The sequence below is a fragment of the Denticeps clupeoides genome, unplaced genomic scaffold, assembly GCF_900700375.1.
Source record: "Denticeps clupeoides unplaced genomic scaffold, fDenClu1.1, whole genome shotgun sequence".
In the NCBI taxonomy this organism is placed as follows: domain Eukaryota; kingdom Metazoa; phylum Chordata; class Actinopteri; order Clupeiformes; family Denticipitidae; genus Denticeps; species Denticeps clupeoides.
The window spans coordinates 188,254-206,295 of record NW_021630090.1 but is presented as its reverse complement, the minus strand read 5'-3'; the positions used below and the strand labels follow the sequence as shown (position 1 = coordinate 206,295).

At 53.5% G+C, this 18,042-nt stretch overlaps 1 protein-coding gene across 1 annotated transcript in view; it reads right to left on the bottom strand.

Moving 5' to 3' along the window:
- Positions 1-463: 463 nt before the first annotated feature.
- The window catches only part of kmt2ca (lysine (K)-specific methyltransferase 2Ca), a 71,592-nt gene continuing 54,013 nt past the window's right edge, over positions 464-18,042 (bottom strand). The window contains 19 exon segments of the mRNA XM_028968703.1: positions 464-856; positions 936-1,044; positions 1,158-1,231; positions 1,312-1,428; positions 1,788-1,959; positions 2,291-2,421; positions 2,507-2,643; positions 7,706-8,861; positions 9,171-9,269; positions 9,635-9,756; positions 10,608-10,830; positions 12,050-12,186; positions 12,295-12,452; positions 12,454-12,471; positions 13,375-13,516; positions 13,603-13,744; positions 13,813-13,977; positions 15,048-15,260; positions 16,268-17,704. Of these exon segments, the coding sequence (XP_028824536.1) occupies positions 764-856; positions 936-1,044; positions 1,158-1,231; positions 1,312-1,428; positions 1,788-1,959; positions 2,291-2,421; positions 2,507-2,643; positions 7,706-8,861; positions 9,171-9,269; positions 9,635-9,756; positions 10,608-10,830; positions 12,050-12,186; positions 12,295-12,452; positions 12,454-12,471; positions 13,375-13,516; positions 13,603-13,744; positions 13,813-13,977; positions 15,048-15,260; positions 16,268-17,704 (4,845 nt within the window). The 3' untranslated portion in view covers positions 464-763.

The following is an 18,042-nucleotide window of genomic DNA, read 5'->3' as shown; positions in this document are numbered from 1 at the left end:
CTCTGATTTTTTTCAGTTTTCTGAACATTCTGTACAGATCTATACATCGTGGATCATCGTGGATCATCTCTCTTCCTTCGCCAACACGCCGCCGGCCCAACAGGAAAGCGCCGCGCCGCGCGACAGGTAGCATTTGGTCGAGGATTTTTCGAGAAATTCCGGAATTTGCAGACTTATTTACAGATGCGTCGTCGTCAGTCTGCCGTATGTACAGGCCGCCACGCCACGCCACGCCACGTTTAAAAAATAGCTTCATTCAGTAATAAATACAAAAGGTCTCCTCTTATTTTACATCAAAAAAACTCAGAAAAGAAAAGAAAAATAAACTGACTCATGGAATCAAGTATTTGAACAGCATCATTTTTTCGGATTTTTTTTCGTTTTTTTCCGTTTTTCTAGTGCAAGTTAATTATTCCCTTAGTTTTATCCCAAAGGAAAGTCTCCCAGTACATTCCTTGTTCAGTGATGTCTACATACATGTGTGTATAGAGCGTATCTGTATATATATATATATATATATTTCTGTTTGTCGAGGAACCCGCCTCTTCGGTACTAAGTAAGGCCGCGGCCAGCGTTTTACTCTCCTGGTCAGCTGGTGAGTTGAACCCATCCAATAAACAACAATAGAACACACACACACACACACACACACCTTCCTCCCCAACCCCCGCCTCATGTCTTTGTGCCACGTTGATGATGATGATGATGATGAAGAAGTGTACAGTTCTGCGGTCGCTTCGCTCGCCCTGATTGGATGGGCCTCTCAGTTCATCCACTTGCGGCAGTTGACGGCGCCGCAGTTGCAGGGGATCTTGTGCTGATCGTCCTCCAGGTCGAACTTGTAGTCGTAGCACAGCTGAGGACGGACAAGAGAAGGAGAGTTAGACGCGTTCCACGGCACGTTCTACAGCACGTTCTCCCGCCGGCTTCGTCACCTCCTCCCCCCTCTGGATCCTGCGCTTGGAGCTGATGATGATCTTGTGTCCCCTCTCAAACGTCACCACCTCCGCGATGCAGTTGGGGGCGCATGAGTGGTTGATGTACCTGTGACGGGTGAAGACGGTCGGTTCTGTGCTCCATGTATAAAGTGTATATCTGAGTGTATCTGTGTGTGTGTGTGTGTGTGTGTGTGTGTCTGTGTCTGTGTGTGTGTGTACCTCGCTGGTCCTCCTGTGATGGTGGCATCGATGACGTGCTCGCAGTCGATGCGGAACATGTAGACTCCGCGGTTCTACAGAGACAGAGAACGGGACAGCTGATTGACTGTGACGTGATTGGACGAGAACAGCTGGACGTGTCTCTGCTGCTCACCTGAGCCTCGTACATCTTCTCCTTGCGGTTGGCCACCTCGTTGCGTATGATGGTGCCGATGTACTCGATCACCATGGTGTACTTCTCGATGTCCCTGGCGGCGTACAGACCCAGTCCCTGTGGAACGGGAGTAAAGGTCACGCAGGGACCAGGCGCCACCGCTCATCTATTACGTTTCTAACACAGGCTGAGAAGAAGACGAAGACTTCGCCTGATGGACTTACAGACTTTTGTAAATGAGAAAAAAGTTACAAATCAATTCATGAATATTGTAATTATGTGTTTAATATGTGGGGCAGTGGATCGGGAAGCGGCCCCGTAACTGGAAGGTTGTGGGTTCGAATCCCGATCCGCCAAGGTGCCACTGAGGTCCCCTTGATGAAGGTCCCGTCCCCACACACTGCTCCCCAGGCGCCTGTCATGGTCACTGCTCACCAAGGGTGACGGTTAAATACAGAGGACACGTTGTGACTCGCCTGGATCCGTGACCGCGCCAGGTACACGTTGCTCTTCCACTCCGCCTTCATGCGGCGGTACTGTGACGATTTGGAGTGGACGAACTGCTTGCTGTAGAGGGTTCCCATCTCGGGCGGGTGGGCGGCGCCCTGCAGGGCCTTGGAGGAGCTGTTGCTTGTCAGGGTGTGTGGCCTGCGGGGTCAGAGGTCAACATACACCCTCAAGCTTTCTTAACCAAAGTGCAAACGACAGGAATTTTGGATCCACGTTAGAGGAAGTAATCAGCTGATCCTGACAGAACTGTTCCTCAACGAAAGCAGGAAGAAATTAAAAAGGCTCCTGAATTTTCCCCACAATTCTGATTTGTGACACTTCATATTTATTCCAAATGGTTGCTCTGGTTGGAGTGCAGAGTGAGACTCAGCAGGCAGAAGATGCAGGTAAAAATACAACAGAGGGGACAAGAAATGGCAAGAAGATGACCAGCTCCGACAGGAGGACGCACACACACACACACACGCACCTCTTGATGTGTGAAGAGGCTTTGGGTTCTGAGCGAGCGCAGCCTGATGGGTTGATGGCCAGAGGAAGCTCCATCAGGGGGTTCCGCCCATAACGGAAGGTGTAACGTTCACAGGCCTCCACACCTGGGAGCTACATACACACACACAGTAAGAATTTGGTATCGATAAATAAGGAGGTGGAGTCAGCTGGTGTCACATGACTCTCCTCCACTCACCGACTCTACAATCCTGATGACAGCCGACACGGTGAGGCCGAACAGGTCCTCCCCCTTCAGGTAGACCGGAAACAGCTTCAGCATCCCCGTCTCCTTCCGCCTCTCCGCCACCGACACAAGGACCTGATCCCACACGCCTGAAAACATAGCAGAGGACCACAGCGTCAGTGTGTAAAGTGTGCGTCGTATGAGAGTACGTTGCGGGGACGTCATGTGCGTCGTATGACAGTGTGTTGCGGGGACGTCGTGTGCATGTAAGTAACGCGTGTGTCGTATAAATGTACAGTATGCATCGCAATGAGACATGTGCGTCGTATGAGAGTACGTTGCGGGGACGTCATGTGTGTCGTATGACAGTGTGTTGCGGGGACATCCTGTGTGTTGTATGAATGTACGTTGCAGGGACGTCATGTGCGTATATGTAACGCGTGCGTCGTGTGAAAGTACGTTGCGGGGACATTGTGTGTGTGCACGTAACACGTGTGTCGTATGAATGTACGCATACGTCGAAATGAGACGTGTGCGTTGTATGAGAGTACGTTGCGGGGACGTTGTGTGCATCGTATGAGAGTACATTGCGGGGACGTTGTGTACATCATATGAGAGTACGTTGCGGGGACGTTGTGTGTACGTAACACGTGCGTCGTATGAAAGTACATTACGGGGACATTGTGTGCGTCGTATGAGAGTATGTTGCAGGGACATCATGTGCGTATATGTAACGCGTGTGTCGTATGAATGTACGCTGCAGGGATGTCGTGTGCATCGTATGAGAGTACGTTGCGGGGATGTTGTGTATACGTAACGCGTGCGTCATATGAAAGTACATTGCGGGGACGTTGTGTGCGTCGTATGAGAGTATGTTGCAGGGACATCATGTGTGTATATGTAACACGTGTGTCGTATGAAAGTACGTTGCAGGGATGTCGTGTGCGTCGTATGAGAGTATGTTGCAGGGACATCATGTGCGTATATGTAACGCGTGTGTCGTATGAATGTATGTTGCAGGGATGTCGTGTGCATCGTATGAGAGTACGTTGCGGGGACGTTGTGTGTACGTAACGCGTGCGTCGTATGAAAGTATGTTGCAGGGATGTCGTGTGCATCGTATGAGAGTACGTTGCAGGGGACTTGTATGGGTCAGAGAGTAACGTAATTTCAATTCTCTGCATGTCCTGTACATGTGGCAGAATTGACAATAAAGCTGACTTGACTTGACTTGACGTTGTGTGTACGTAACGCGTCCGTCGTATGAAAGTACGTTGCAGGGATGTCGTGTGCATCGTATGAGAGTACGTTGCGGGGACGTTGTGTGTACGTAACGCGTCCGTCGTATGAAAGTACGTTGCAGGGATGTCGTGTGCATCGTATGAGAGTACGTTGCAGGGACATCATGTGCGTATATGTAACGGGTGTGTCGTATGAATGTACGTTGCAGGGATGTCGTGTGCATCGTATGAGAGTACGTTGAGGGGACGTTGTGTGTACGTAACGCGTGCGTCGTATGAAAGTACATTGCAGGGATGTCATGTCCATCGTATGAGAGTACGTTGCAGGAACATCATGTGCGTATATGTAACGCGTGCGTCGTATGAAAGTACGTTGCAGGGATGTCGTGTGCGTCGTATGAGAGTACGTTGAGGGGACGTTGTGTGTACGTAACGCGTGCGTCGTATGAAAGTACATTGCAGGGATGTCATGTCCATCGTATGAGAGTACGTTGCGGGGACGTTGTGTGTACGTAACGCGTGTGTCGTATGAATGTACGTTGCAGGGATGTCGTGTGCATCGTATGAGAGTACGTTGCGGGGACGTTGTGTGTACGTAACGCGTGCGTCGTATGAATGTACGTTGCAGGGATGTCGTGTGCATGGTATGAGAGTACGTTGCGGGGACGTTGTGTGTACGTAACGCGTGCGTCGTATGAATGTATGTTGCAGGGATGTCGTGTGCATTGTATGAGAGTACGTTGCGGGGACGTTGTGTGTACGTAACGCGTGCGTCGTATGAATGTACGTTGCAGGGATGTCGTGTGCATCGTATGAGAGTACGTTGCGGGGACGTTGTGTGTACGTAACACGTGCGTCGTATGAAAGTACGTTGCAGGGATGTCGTGTGCGTCGTATGAGAGTATGTTGCAGGGACATCATGCGCGTATATGTAACGCGTGTGTCGTATGAATGTACGTTGCAGGGATGTCGTGTGCATCGTATGAGAGTACGTTGCGGGGACGTTGTGTGTACGTAACGCGTGTGCCGTATGAATGTACGTTGCAGGGATGTCGTGTGCATCGTATGAGAGTACGTTGCGGGGACGTTGTGTGTATGTAACGCGTGCGTCGTATGAAAGTACGTTGAGGGGACGTTGTGTGTACGTAACGCGTGCGTCGTATGAAAGTACATTGCAGGGATGTCATGTCCATCGTATGAGAGTACGTTGCAGGAACATCATGTGCGTATATGTAACGCGTGCGTCGTATGAATGTACGTTGCAGGGATGTCGTGTGCGTCGTATGAGAGTACGTTGAGGGGACGTTGTGTGTACGTAACGCGTGCGTCGTATGAAAGTACATTGCAGGGATGTCGTGTGCGTCGTATGAGAGTACGTTGAGGGGACGTTGTGTGTACGTAACGCGTGCGTCGTATGAAAGTACGTTGCAGGGATGTCGTGTGCATCGTATGAGAGTACGTTGCGGGGACGTTGTGTGTACGTAACACGTGTGTCGTATGAATGTACGTTGCAGGGATGTCGTGTGCATCGTATGAGAGTACGTTGCGGGGACGTTGTGTGTACGTAACGCGTGCGTCGTATGAATGTATGTTGCAGGGATGTCGTGTGCATCGTATGAGAGTACGTTGCGGGGACGTTGTGTGTACGTAACGCGTGCGTCGTATGAATGTACGTTGCAGGGATGTCGTGTGCATCGTATGAGAGTACGTTGCGGGGACGTTGTGTGTACGTAACACGTGCGTCGTATGAAAGTACGTTGCAGGGATGTCGTGTGCGTCGTATGAGAGTATGTTGCAGGGACATCATGCGCGTATATGTAACGCGTGTGTCGTATGAATGTACGTTGCAGGGATGTCGTGTGCATCGTATGAGAGTACGTTGCGGGGGACGTTGTGTGTACGTAACGCGTGTGCCGTATGAAAGTACGTTGCAGGGATGTCGTGTGCGTCGTATGAGAGTATGTTGCGGGGACGTTGTGTGTACGTAACGCGTGTGTCATATGAATGTACGTTGCAGGGATGTCGTGTGCGTCGTATGAGAGTACGTTGCGGGGATGTTGTGTGTACGTAACGCGTGCGTCGTATGAAAGTACGTTGCAGGGATGTCGTGTGCATCGTATAAGAGTACGTTGCGGGGACGTTGTGTGTACGTAACATGTGCGTCGTATGAAAGTACGTTGCAGGGATGTTGTGTGCATCGTATGAGAGTACGTTGCGGGGACGTTGTGTGTACGTAACGCGTGCGTCGTATGAAAGTACGTTGCAGGGATGTCGTGTGCGTCGTATGAGAGTATGTTGCAGGGACATCATGCGCGTATATGTAACGCGTGTGTCGTATGAATGTACGTTGCAGGGATGTCGTGTGCATCGTATGAGAGTACGTTGCGGGGACGTTGTGTGTACGTAACGCGTGTGCCGTATGAATGTATGTTGCAGGGATGTCGTGTGCATCGTATGAGAGTACGTTGCGGGGACGTTGTGTGTATGTAACGCGTGCGTCGTATGAAAGTACGTTGAGGGGACGTTGTGTGTACGTAACGCGTGCGTCGTATGAAAGTACATTGCAGGGATGTCATGTCCATCGTATGAGAGTACGTTGCGGGGACGTTGTGTGTACGTAACGCGTGTGTCGTATGAATGTACGTTGCAGGGATGTCGTGTGCATCGTATGAGAGTACGTTGCGGGGACGTTGTGTGTACGTAACACGTGTGTCGTATGAATGTACGTTGCAGGGATGTCGTGTGCATCGTATGAGAGTACGTTGCGGGGACGTTGTGTGTACGTAACGCGTGCGTCGTATGAATGTATGTTGCAGGGATGTCGTGTGCATCGTATGAGAGTACGTTGCGGGGACGTTGTGTGTACGTAACGCGTGCGTCGTATGAATGTACGTTGCAGGGATGTCGTGTGCATCGTATGAGAGTACGTTGCGGGGACGTTGTGTGTACGTAACACGTGCGTCGTATGAAAGTACGTTGCAGGGATGTCGTGTGCGTCGTATGAGAGTATGTTGCAGGGACATCATGCGCGTATATGTAACGCGTGTGTCGTATGAATGTACGTTGCAGGGATGTCGTGTGCATCGTATGAGAGTACGTTGCGGGGACGTTGTGTGTACGTAACGCGTGTGCCGTATGAAAGTACGTTGCAGGGATGTCGTGTGCGTCGTATGAGAGTATGTTGCGGGGACGTTGTGTGTACGTAACGCGTGTGTCATATGAATGTACGTTGCAGGGATGTCGTGTGCGTCGTATGAGAGTACGTTGCGGGGACGTTGTGTGTACGTAACGCGTGCGTCGTATGAAAGTACGTTGCAGGGATGTCGTGTGCATCGTATAAGAGTACGTTGCGGGGACGTTGTGTGTACGTAACATGTGCGTCGTATGAAAGTACGTTGCAGGGATGTTGTGTGCATCGTATGAGAGTACGTTGCGGGGACGTTGTGTGTACGTAACGCGTGCGTCGTATGAAAGTACGTTGCAGGGATGTCGTGTGCGTCGTATGAGAGTATGTTGCAGGGACATCATGCGCGTATATGTAACGCGTGTGTCGTATGAATGTACGTTGCAGGGATGTCGTGTGCATCGTATGAGAGTACGTTGCGGGGACGTTGTGTGTACGTAACGCGTGTGCCGTATGAATGTATGTTGCAGGGATGTCGTGTGCATCGTATGAGAGTACGTTGCGGGGACGTTGTGTGTATGTAACGCGTGCGTCGTATGAAAGTACGTTGCAGGGATGTCGTGTGCGTCGTACGAGAGTATGTTGCAGGGACATCATGTACGTATATGTAACGGGTGTGTCGTATGAAAGTACGTTGCAGGGATGTCGTGTGCATCGTATAAGAGTACGTTGCGGGGACGTTGTGTGTACGTAACATGTGCGTCGTATGAAAGTACGTTGCAGGGATGTCGTGTGCATCGTATGAGAGTACGTTGCGGGGACTTCGTATGAGAGTTTATCTGTCACCTTTCGGCGTGCTGCCAGTCAGCAGCAGCTCCTCGTATCCCTGCTCCACAACTCGGATGCTGAACAGCGGTTGGCTGTCGCTCTCGTAAATGGAGCACAGGTAGCGGCAGCGGCGGTTGCCGTGGCGCATGCTCCAGTAGATGCGGCTGGCTTCGTAGCCCACGGGGAAGATGGCGCTGTGCGAGTGGAAGGCGGGCATCTGACTGGGCAGCAGCTGACCGACGGCATGGAAGACCAGGCTGCCAACGCGGAACGTGCTCTCCCTCTCGCCCCGCTGCACGATCCTGGCGATCTGCCCTGCCTCGTCACGCTGCACGTACACGCGGCGGAACACGGAGAAGCAGCGCAGTTCGTGCTCGTACGGCCCCACCCCTTTCTCCCCTCCCCAACCCCTCTCTCCGCCCCGTGGTCGGTGCACGTGGCACAGCATGGTCTTGTCCTTGAAGAAGGTGCACTGTGCTTTGAGGGCGCAGGTGAAGTGGTAGGCGTTGGTGCAGCGCAGGCGGTGGCAGCCGCTGGTGGCGCCCGTCTGCTGGCAGTAGGCGCAGCGGACCGCCAGGCCACGCTGCAGCGCCATCTGCACGTTGATGAGCGCACCCGCCTGCGTCTCGTACACCTCGGTAGACCACAGCGCGCAGTTCAGGTGCACCCACACGTCCAAGTCCAGGTTAAGGAGGCGGGCGGGGCCGTCCGTCTGGCCGTCGCCCTCCTGGTGGCAGAAGCAGCAGCGGCGCAGGTCACGGGGGAGGGGGTCCGGGCGCAGCGAAGCCCCCAACTTCTGCAGCAGCTGGTCCACCTCGTCCTCGTCGGGCAGCTGCAGGTTGCCCCTGGGCACCACGATCTGGACCGTCCACTTGCGCCAGCGGAGACCCTTCCAGCGCTTGGCAAAGACATGGTGGCGCATGGCTCCGCCCTCATCAGAGCTGTTGCTGTTGTAGAAGGCGCGAGGGCGGTGCTTCAGCTTCACGGTGACCTTCAGGGCAGCGTCCGTCTTGGATGCTCCGTCCAGGGTGGGAGGAGTCGAGGTCGAGGACAGTTTGGGCTGCATTTGGGCCAGACAGTGGATGTCCAGAGTGGACATGTTGTTGCTGTACTGGTGCTGGACCTTTCCGGGGATTTCTCCGACACTGGAGTCCGGGAGGAGGGGCAAGTTTGGCTGGACAGGAGAACAGAGAGGGGGTTCCCATTAAAACGACCTCGCACCGTGATGACGGGGCTGATGTGGCACGCTGACCACATCACTCCGCTCAGCAACAACTAATATTCACAGAGGAACCAGGCTTTTCAGTTTCATTATTTAAAAAAAAGTTGTCCATCCATCAACACAACAATCAAGGACGCAACGGCGCTGGAGGACGCATTAAATATTTAGAACCCAAACATCAATTAACAGCAAGACTCACTGCTGATGGCTGATACTCTTCTTACAGTGTGAGTGTGTGTGGGTGGGTGTGTAGGTCCTCACCTTGCCCCCCACAGCTTTGGCCTGGATGGACGAGGAGAACAGCACGAAGCAGTTGTGGCTGCAGAACACCATACTGCCCTCACCTCGGGACTGGACCTCCTGATGAAGAACACACACATTAAACACACAGCTCATCTCCAGACACGTTCACTGAAGTCCATGTCGTGGTAAACACAGCCGGGGGTGGAATCGGTTGCCCCGGTAACTGTGGTGGTGATGGGGGGATGTGGGGGAGACCCGTGCCTACGAACCAGAAGAGCACAAAGTCCCAGGTTCAAAACCCCACTTATGTGTCCCTGAGCAAGACGCTTTACCCTGAGTGTCTCCAGGGGGGCGGTCCCCATCACTACTGAGTGTAAGGTGCTCTGGAAAAGGGCTGTAAATGTAAATGGGGGGCTGGATGCTGTGGGGGCAGAGCGCCAGGTTCTCTTTCAGGTCCCCTTTGAACAGGATGATCTACTGACCTGTTGCTGGTAGCTGCAGGGAAGGTCTCTGGTGGACTTGCGGACTCCATTTCCCAAAACCACCACCTTGCAGTGCCAGCACCACTGAGGCTTCGGACCAGGGCTGGAGCTTCCCATCGGACCTGCAGGAACCCAAAACAACTGATCCCACCAGATACTGAACCGAGACCTTCTGAAGTTCCACCAGCTGCACTTTCAGTCCAGGGAAAATCACAACTTTTCATCTTGTCAGTAATCAGTGGTTCCCAGTTCACTGTTTTAGATTATTCAATGATAGGAGTGTTTTTATGATTATTACGATTAAAAAGATTCTGATCCTGACGAAGTAACTCCCTGGAGTTATAATTTTATAAGAAAATCCTGACCCAGAAGTAATTAAAATGAAGCGTTAAAAACATGGGTCAATATGACTATGATAGAAGAGGCGGCCAGCGAGCCAGTGATGCCTGCAGGGCACCGTTAACTGGATGAAACGAGGGCGCTCCGTCTCCGGTCTCCCCGTCCTCGTTTTGTTCCACTGTGAGAACGTCCAAGGTGTGGACATCTCTGATAAACGTTCTGGTCAAAGACAAAAGCTGCGAGCGCTGCAGGCGGCGGTTGTTTAAAGGAAATTCCCTCGAGGAGCAGCCCCGCCCGGCACGCTCCGGCCGACACTTCCATCACTTTCAACCACGCGCCCGGACTAACGGGTCCGTAACGATTACGGCCAATCGATAGCAGCTCGCCCGCCACCAGCATGACAACGGAGGTGGAGGAAGAAATAACTCATCATTAATAACTACGCGGGCCAATTAAATAAATTCTCATCTCTCTCTCTCTCTCTCCAGGCCTTTCTACAGTCACCCCCCCGCCCCCCAATCAAATGTTATTATTGGAAAAGTTCAAAGCTGATGAGGAATCAGACCATATAAGAAAGAGGGTGGGGCTAGACAGGAATGACCGTGACCCCTGACCCTGACTCTAAATGGCTTACCAGTGCTGACCGGGCCCCCAAAACCCAGGTGTGGCATCACTCCCGGTGGCCTCTGCTGGAAGAGGAGTGGTTGGCGGGGGTCCAACATGCCATGAGGAGCGGGCACCTTCACCCCCGCCAGGAGGGACAGGGAACTTCTTTCGGGGGTCCGGCTCTTCTCATAGCTGGCTGGGACGGGGACACACAGCAGCTCGGCGACGGCCGCCACCACGCCCGGGATATTCTGGAGAGGAGACGGCACATGAAGGATCCTGCCCCGTGTGGGGTGTGTGGGGTGTGTGGGGTGCGTGGGGTGTGTGGGGTGTGTAAGGTGTGTGTGGGTGTGTAAGGTGCGTGGGGTGTGTGGGGTGCGTGGGGTGTGTTGGGTGTGTGGGGTACGTGGGGTGCGTGGGGTACGTGGGGTGTGTGGGGTGCGTAGGGTGCGTGGGGTGTGTGGGGTACGTGGGGTACGTGGGTGTGTGGGGTGCGTGGGGTGTGTGGGGTGCGTGGGGTGCGTGGGGTGTGTGGGGTGCGTGGGGTGTGTGGGGTGCGTGGGGTGCGTGGGGTGCGTGGGGTGCGTGGGGTGCGTGGGGTGCGTGGGGTGTGTGGGGTGCGTGGGTGTGTAAGGTGCGTGGGGTGTGTGGGGTGTGTCGGGTGCGTGGGGTACGTGGGGTGCGTGGGGTGTGTGGGGTACGTGGGGTGTGTGGGGTGCGTGGGGTACGTGGGGTGTGTGGGGTGCGTGGGGTGTGTAAGGTGCGTGGGGTGTGTGGGGTGTGTCGGGTGCGTGGGGTGCGTGGGGTACGTGGGGTGCGTGGGGTACGTGGGGTACGTGGGGTGTGTGGGGTGTGTCGGGTGCGTGGGGTACGTGGGGTGTGTAAGGTGCGTGGGGTGTGTGGGGTGTGTGGGGTGCGTGGGGTGTGTAAGGTGCGTGGGGTGTGTGGGGTACGTGGGGTGTGTGGGGTGTGTGGGGTGCGTGGGGTGTGTGGGGTGTGTGGGGTGCGTGGGGTGTGTAAGGTGCGTGGGGTGTGTGGGGTGTGTCGGGTGCGTGGGGTACGTGGGGTGCGTGGGGTGTGTGGGGTACGTGGGGTGTGTGGGGGTGCTTGGGGTACGTGGGGTGTGTGGGGTGCGTGGGGTGTGTAAGGTGCGTGGGGTGTGTGGGGTGTGTCGGGTGCGTGGGGTGCGTGGGGTACGTGGGGTACGTGGGGTGCGTGGGGTACGTGGGGTGCGTGGGGTACGTGGGGTACGTGGGGTACGTGGGGTACGTGGGGTGCGTGGGGTATGTGGGGTACGTGGGGTGTGTGGGGTGTGTGGGGTGCGTGGGGTGTGTGGGGTGTGTGGGGTGCGTGGGGTGTGTAAGGTGCGTGGGGTGTGTGGGGTGTGTCGGGTGCGTGGGGTGCGTGGGGTGCGTGGGGTACGTGGGGTGTGTGGGGTACGTGGGGTGCGTGGGGTACGTGTTCTTGTACCTCAGCTGCCGCCGGGTTGAGGCTGATGGCTACGGAAACCAGGTCCGTTCTGGAGCACAGTGGCAGCTGAGTGAACTGAGAACCGAAGAACGTTCCTGATGGTTCCGTCTTCACTTCCCACCTCCTCACCTCCGACCCTGAGAGAAGCCATATAAAATAATGAACGCGTGGCCCTAAAACGAACTATTTTCCGTAACATGTGAGCGCAGTTCTGGAGGAAGAGAAGTGTGTTGCTAGGTAACCACCTTTCCCGCCGGCGCTGGGCAGCATGGGGATGACCGGGGAGGCACAGGGGGAGGGCGGCTCCTCCTTCACGCGGGACAGGTCCGGGTAACGGCTGATCTCCATGCCAACCACGCTCTCCGGGGACGAGGACGGTACGAAGCTGTCTGGGGTGTCGGGCCAAGCAGTGGTCCTGACCTCTGTACACACACACCAACACACACACACATACGCACAAACATGCACACACACAGACACACGCAAACACACACAAACACATGCACACACACAGACACATGCAAACACACACAAACACATGCACACACACAAACACACATACGCACAAACACACATACGCACAAACACGCACACACACGCACGCAAACACACACAAACACACAAACACACAGACACACGCACGCAAACACACAAACACACATACGCACAAACACGCACACACACACAGACACACGCACGCAAACACACACACAAACACGCACACACACAACAACACACACACATACGCACGCAAACACACACACACGCACACACACAAACACACACACACGCACACACACACGCACCAAACACACACACACACATACGCACAAACACACACATACGCACAAACACGCACACGCACACGCACAAACACACATACGCACAAACACGCACACACGCGCACACACACATACGCACAAACACGCACACACACATACGCACAAACACGCACACACAGACACACGCACGCACGCAAACACACACAAACACACGCACGCGCACACACAAACACACATACGCACAAACACGCACACACACATGCACACACACATACGCACAAACACGCACACACACACACACATATGCACAAACACACATATGCACAAACACACATATGCACAAACACACACACACACACGCACGCAAACACACACACACGCACACACACAAACACGCACACACACAAACACACAATCACACAAACACACACACAAACACACAATCACACACACACTTTTATTCAGCTCCACTCCTGTTGGTCAGTTTTGGCAGTACGGGTGTGTTTGTGTGGAGGACCGTGACCCAGGTGTACGGGTTCGTACCGGATCTCCTCCTGGTTGTTATGAGGAGGTGTGGGCAGAGACGCCGGGACGTCCACAGTCCTCGGTCCCTGGGTGATGGTCTGGCCCAGCAGGTCCTCGTCTGGCTTAAACGAGGTCGGCGGCTGCTTAGAACCTTTCGAAACTGAAATACGAAGCAAGAAAAATCCCTTAATTCCTGTCTAGGTGTGCGGGACCATGTTTTCCAAGATGGGGGCTGCAGCCTTTTACCATCATGTGGCCCCATCACGGCCGCTTTCCTGTTAAGCTCCTCTGCCGTGGCAAACCCGTTGACCATCTTGGGCCGAGACACCGGTGGAGGAGTCGGGGGCAGCGAGGCAGGAGGGGTGGGAGGGTTGCTCAGATTGTTCTGCTGCAGACAGAGAACGAGGGGGTTATAACGGCACCGGTGGAACCCGGAGACGCAGGAGCGAACTTCACCTTGTAGATGAGCTGCGAGTAGTAGTCCGACACCCCGTCCAGCGAGGCGCTGCCAAACGTTCCAGAGAGGCGGTTCTCCCCGTTCAGCTGGCCGCTGCCATAGGGCGGGAAGTGGGCGAAGTTCACCCCGATCAGAGGCTCCATCAGAGGCAGCAGGGTGAGCTGCTGTGTGCAGACAGGAACAATCGATCAGACAGGATTCACCGTCCATGTAGAAATATTCCCATCTAGGCGTCCGATCCTGCTCAACCTCCCAAAAACACTGCGGCACTTAACCCGATATGGATCAGAACCAGATAAAATGCTAAATCAGTTAGTGGTAGTAGCCTAGTGTGTTAGACACAGTTCCCTATGAACCAGAAGTCCCAGGTTCAAACCCCACTTACTACCATTGTGTCCCTGAGCAGGACACTTAACCCTAAGCTGCTCCAGTGGGGGACTGTCCCTGTAACTACTGATTGTAAGTCGCCCTGGATAAGGGCGTCTGATAAATGCTGGAAATGTAATAAAAGTATCTGAAGCAATATTCAAATTATATATGAATTATAATAAAAAGCTAAACATGTTCTACCACTTTAGGCCACTTTGACACTGACTGCTTTTCTCTTTGTGGGACTAATTATTATCCAACAGGTCACACACACACACACACACACACACACACACTGTTACAGTGACCGTCAATCGTTCGACATCGACAGTGCAGGCCACCACAGTCACTACCGGCACTACTTTTTAACTAGAACCGCCAGAGAGTCACCAAGCAACGTCATTATAAAAGAATTGATCATGTTCTGCACTGCATCCATGATAATACAAGTACAAATAAAATAAAAATGGGCATCATCTAACTCCATAAAACACTACATTCCCATGAACAACGAAACCACGAAACAGGCTCCTCTACAACCAGCCAGCCCCACGTCTGCCATGTTAATAATTCCTTTAATGCCGCAGCGCCGAGTTCTGCCATTTAAAACCCTGTTTGAGGCCCTCGCTAACTCCATTAGACACGTTTTACCCACATGTGCCTGTGCCAGCAGTGCAATTAAGCCTTAATGAAAGTCGTTACTTATGGAGATGAGTGTAATTAACCAGGCAAATCAACTTAAAAACATTTCAGAGGTACCCGGTTCTGGGGTGAGGATCAATTTATTCTGCAGAGGTGTCCATCTTCCCTGAGACAAGCGCATGCATGACTGCGGCGTCCTGAGCGCTGATAACCGCACACACACCTGCTTGAGCTGGCTCATCAGGCTGTCGGTGCTGGAGTAGACCACCTGCTTCTCCTCGCCCTCCTTCTTCCTCTTCTTGTAGCGCGAGGGGGGCTTCTCCACTCCACTTTTAGGGGGTCTTTTGTTCCTCTGCGGTTTCTTCTTGCCCTGCTCCAGCAGAGGAGGTTCCAGGAGCTCAGAACCTCCCATCATCAGATGCCCGTCCACCCCAAGCTGCAAAGATCCGTATTTTTCAGCTGTGATATTGGACCAAGTGAAAGATTTTAAAGAGCCGCCCGCCACCCTGATACTGGATTAGTTTGTAGTGGGATTTGTGGAATCACATTTCGATCTACAGTTCTGTTCAATAAAACCTAATTGGCCTCTAATGTGTGCTGTAGTGCCACTAATTCAGCCTTAAAGAAACAGACAAGAGCCCATTATTCTAAAGTAAACTCTGCCGGCGTCTGAGATGAATCTGAAATGGAAATAAAACGGGTTACTCTGACATAATGTGTGCACAATGAGAGGTTTTTATTTTTATTTTTCACCGAATAAGTTAATAAGTGTGTTGACACCTTTATGACATGACAGAAACGACAACATTTATTTCTTATATACACATTATGTGGCTCAATGGGCTTTGACAGACCCTGAAGTTGACAAATGCTATAACAAAATATATAATGCAATATTGTTGATAAATAAAAACTCTCATTTTCCTCTCGTTATTCTACTTACGCAGTATTTCTGCTTCCTGTATCTCCTATGCTGTTGCATAGATGACATCACTTCCTCAACACGCATTCACACATAATTTCTATTCCAAAATGCTTCTGGTGGCTTTTATCAGAAAACGAAAATGGACGTATGTAGAGTATTGTAATCAAGTTAATAATGTTACGATGCCAAGACTAGACAGGCCACCAAAAACAACTAAACATCAGAGCACTGCAGTTCCACGTTCTCTCACCCTCAACAATACACTACTGGATCCTACTACCCTACTGCCTACTAACACACTCGCCTATAATCCAGAAGACCCAGGGTCCAACCCCGCTTACTACCATCGTGTCCCTGAGCAGGACACTTAACCCTGAGTGTCTCCAGGGGGGGACTGTCCCTGTAACTACTGATTGGAAGTCGCTCTGGATAAATACACTCCACTGGCAACGTTCTCACTGATGCTTGATCTACTCACATATAAGCAGAAGACGACGCTCGTCAGCTCTTGAACTCACCTCTTCCACAGGGCGCATGATGTCAGGTCCTGCAGAAGGAGGGGGCGTGGCCTTATTTTTCAGCAGATGCTTGAGGAGCTCATTGCTGGATGGGTCACCCTTTGCCATGTGGGCAGGGCTCTGGCCCTCGGCCAGGCTAGGCGACGCCCCTTCCTCAAGCTTCACCGCTTTCGGACCTTCAGAGCGGAGCTGCAGAGTTTCGCGACACTCGCTGGCCTCCATCTTCTCCAGCTTGATGTGCTGAAGGCAGTCAGCCGTCCTCTCCGGCGTTTCCGAGTCGGCGCTGCACTGCCGGCTCAAGGCTGAGGGGGCGCCGTTGGTCTCCTGGTCTCCTGGCAGGGTGGTGCTGCGGGTGGGCGTGGACGAGGTGTCGGACACGCACGGCGTCAGAGGAGCGGTCAGGTCAGAGTGAGGTGTGGAAGGAGCCTTATTGGAATCAGCATCATCGTCCTTTGTGGATTTCTTCTTCCGGCTTCTTTTCTTCTTACCCTTCTCCTCAGGGATGATGTTGGAATACAGCTGGATGAGCGACTGGCCAGATCCCGGATAGTTTGGGGGGAGGGGAGTAGACGATTCCATCCCAACAGAACCGACTTCACCCGTGGGCCGTCCAAATCCAGCAGAACCCCCCTGTCCCTGGAGGTAATTAGGTCCATGCATCATGGGGTTCTTCGGCCGGAAGCTGGCAGCCATCTCAGGTTTCCTCTGGTCTCCTTGCAGGTATGGAGGCCCACCACCAAACTCCATGTTTGGCTGCTGAGGGAAGGCAGTTCCCATCGGCTGCTGCTGCTGCGGCCTGCCGGGCTGCAGGAAGTCCTGCGGCAGCTCGGCGTTGTAGAAGGGCATCTGGGAAAGGCCGGGGTCCAGGGACACCGCATCAGGGCCCATCTCCACCCGTTGCTGCAGCGCCCGCTGCCGCTCCACCTCCTGCATCAGCTGCACTCTCTGGCGCTCCTGCTGCTCGCGGAGACGCTCCCTGCGCTCGCGCTCCTGGAACCCTTCGCTGAACGGGTTGTTGTCGTCGAACTTCACGTGGGGCGTGGCACCGCCCCCGTTGCTTCCTGCTCCACCAGTGGTGGCAGGTTGTGGTGGAACTCCTGCCGGGCCAGGCTGAGAGGGCCTGCTCATTCCTGGCACCAGAGAAGGCGCGGGCTGTGCAGACTGGGCGGGGTTCGCAGGTGGCAACTGAGGAGCCATGTGAGGGGGCATCCTGGGTCCACCTGAGCCCGAGTGCCAAGGAGGCACGTTGGCCACGCGCTGGCCTGGCATCAGAGGACCCATCATTGGCTGGCCCATGGGCACAGGCATCATTCCAGGGGGCTGCGGTGGAATCCCTGCCATGCCGGGCATCATGGGAGGCTGGAGGGTGTGTTGCTGCTGCTGTTTGACTCGATACTCCTCAATCAGCTCTGCGTGCTCCTTCTGTTGCTTCCGTATCTGGGAGGTAGAAGAAAAACGTATCAGGCAACCTGACTGCACCAAGAGAGGAGATCAAGGTGCCATCATGGTACGGAGTTGTGAAGAATCGCTAAGGTCTGAACGTTAACTTCAAACCACCCTACTTTACCACTACACTGGGACCAGTGCGAGATGCAGAGGGTCTGTATGGAACATCATCAGTTTGCTACCTGGATGAACTATCAGTAGACATTAGACTAACATCTTGCTGTAATGCATTTCACTGTTGGCTTCTGTAGCTTGGTAGTAGCCTGGTGGGTAACACACTCATCTATGAACCAGAAGACCCACGTTCAAATCCCACTTACTACCATTGT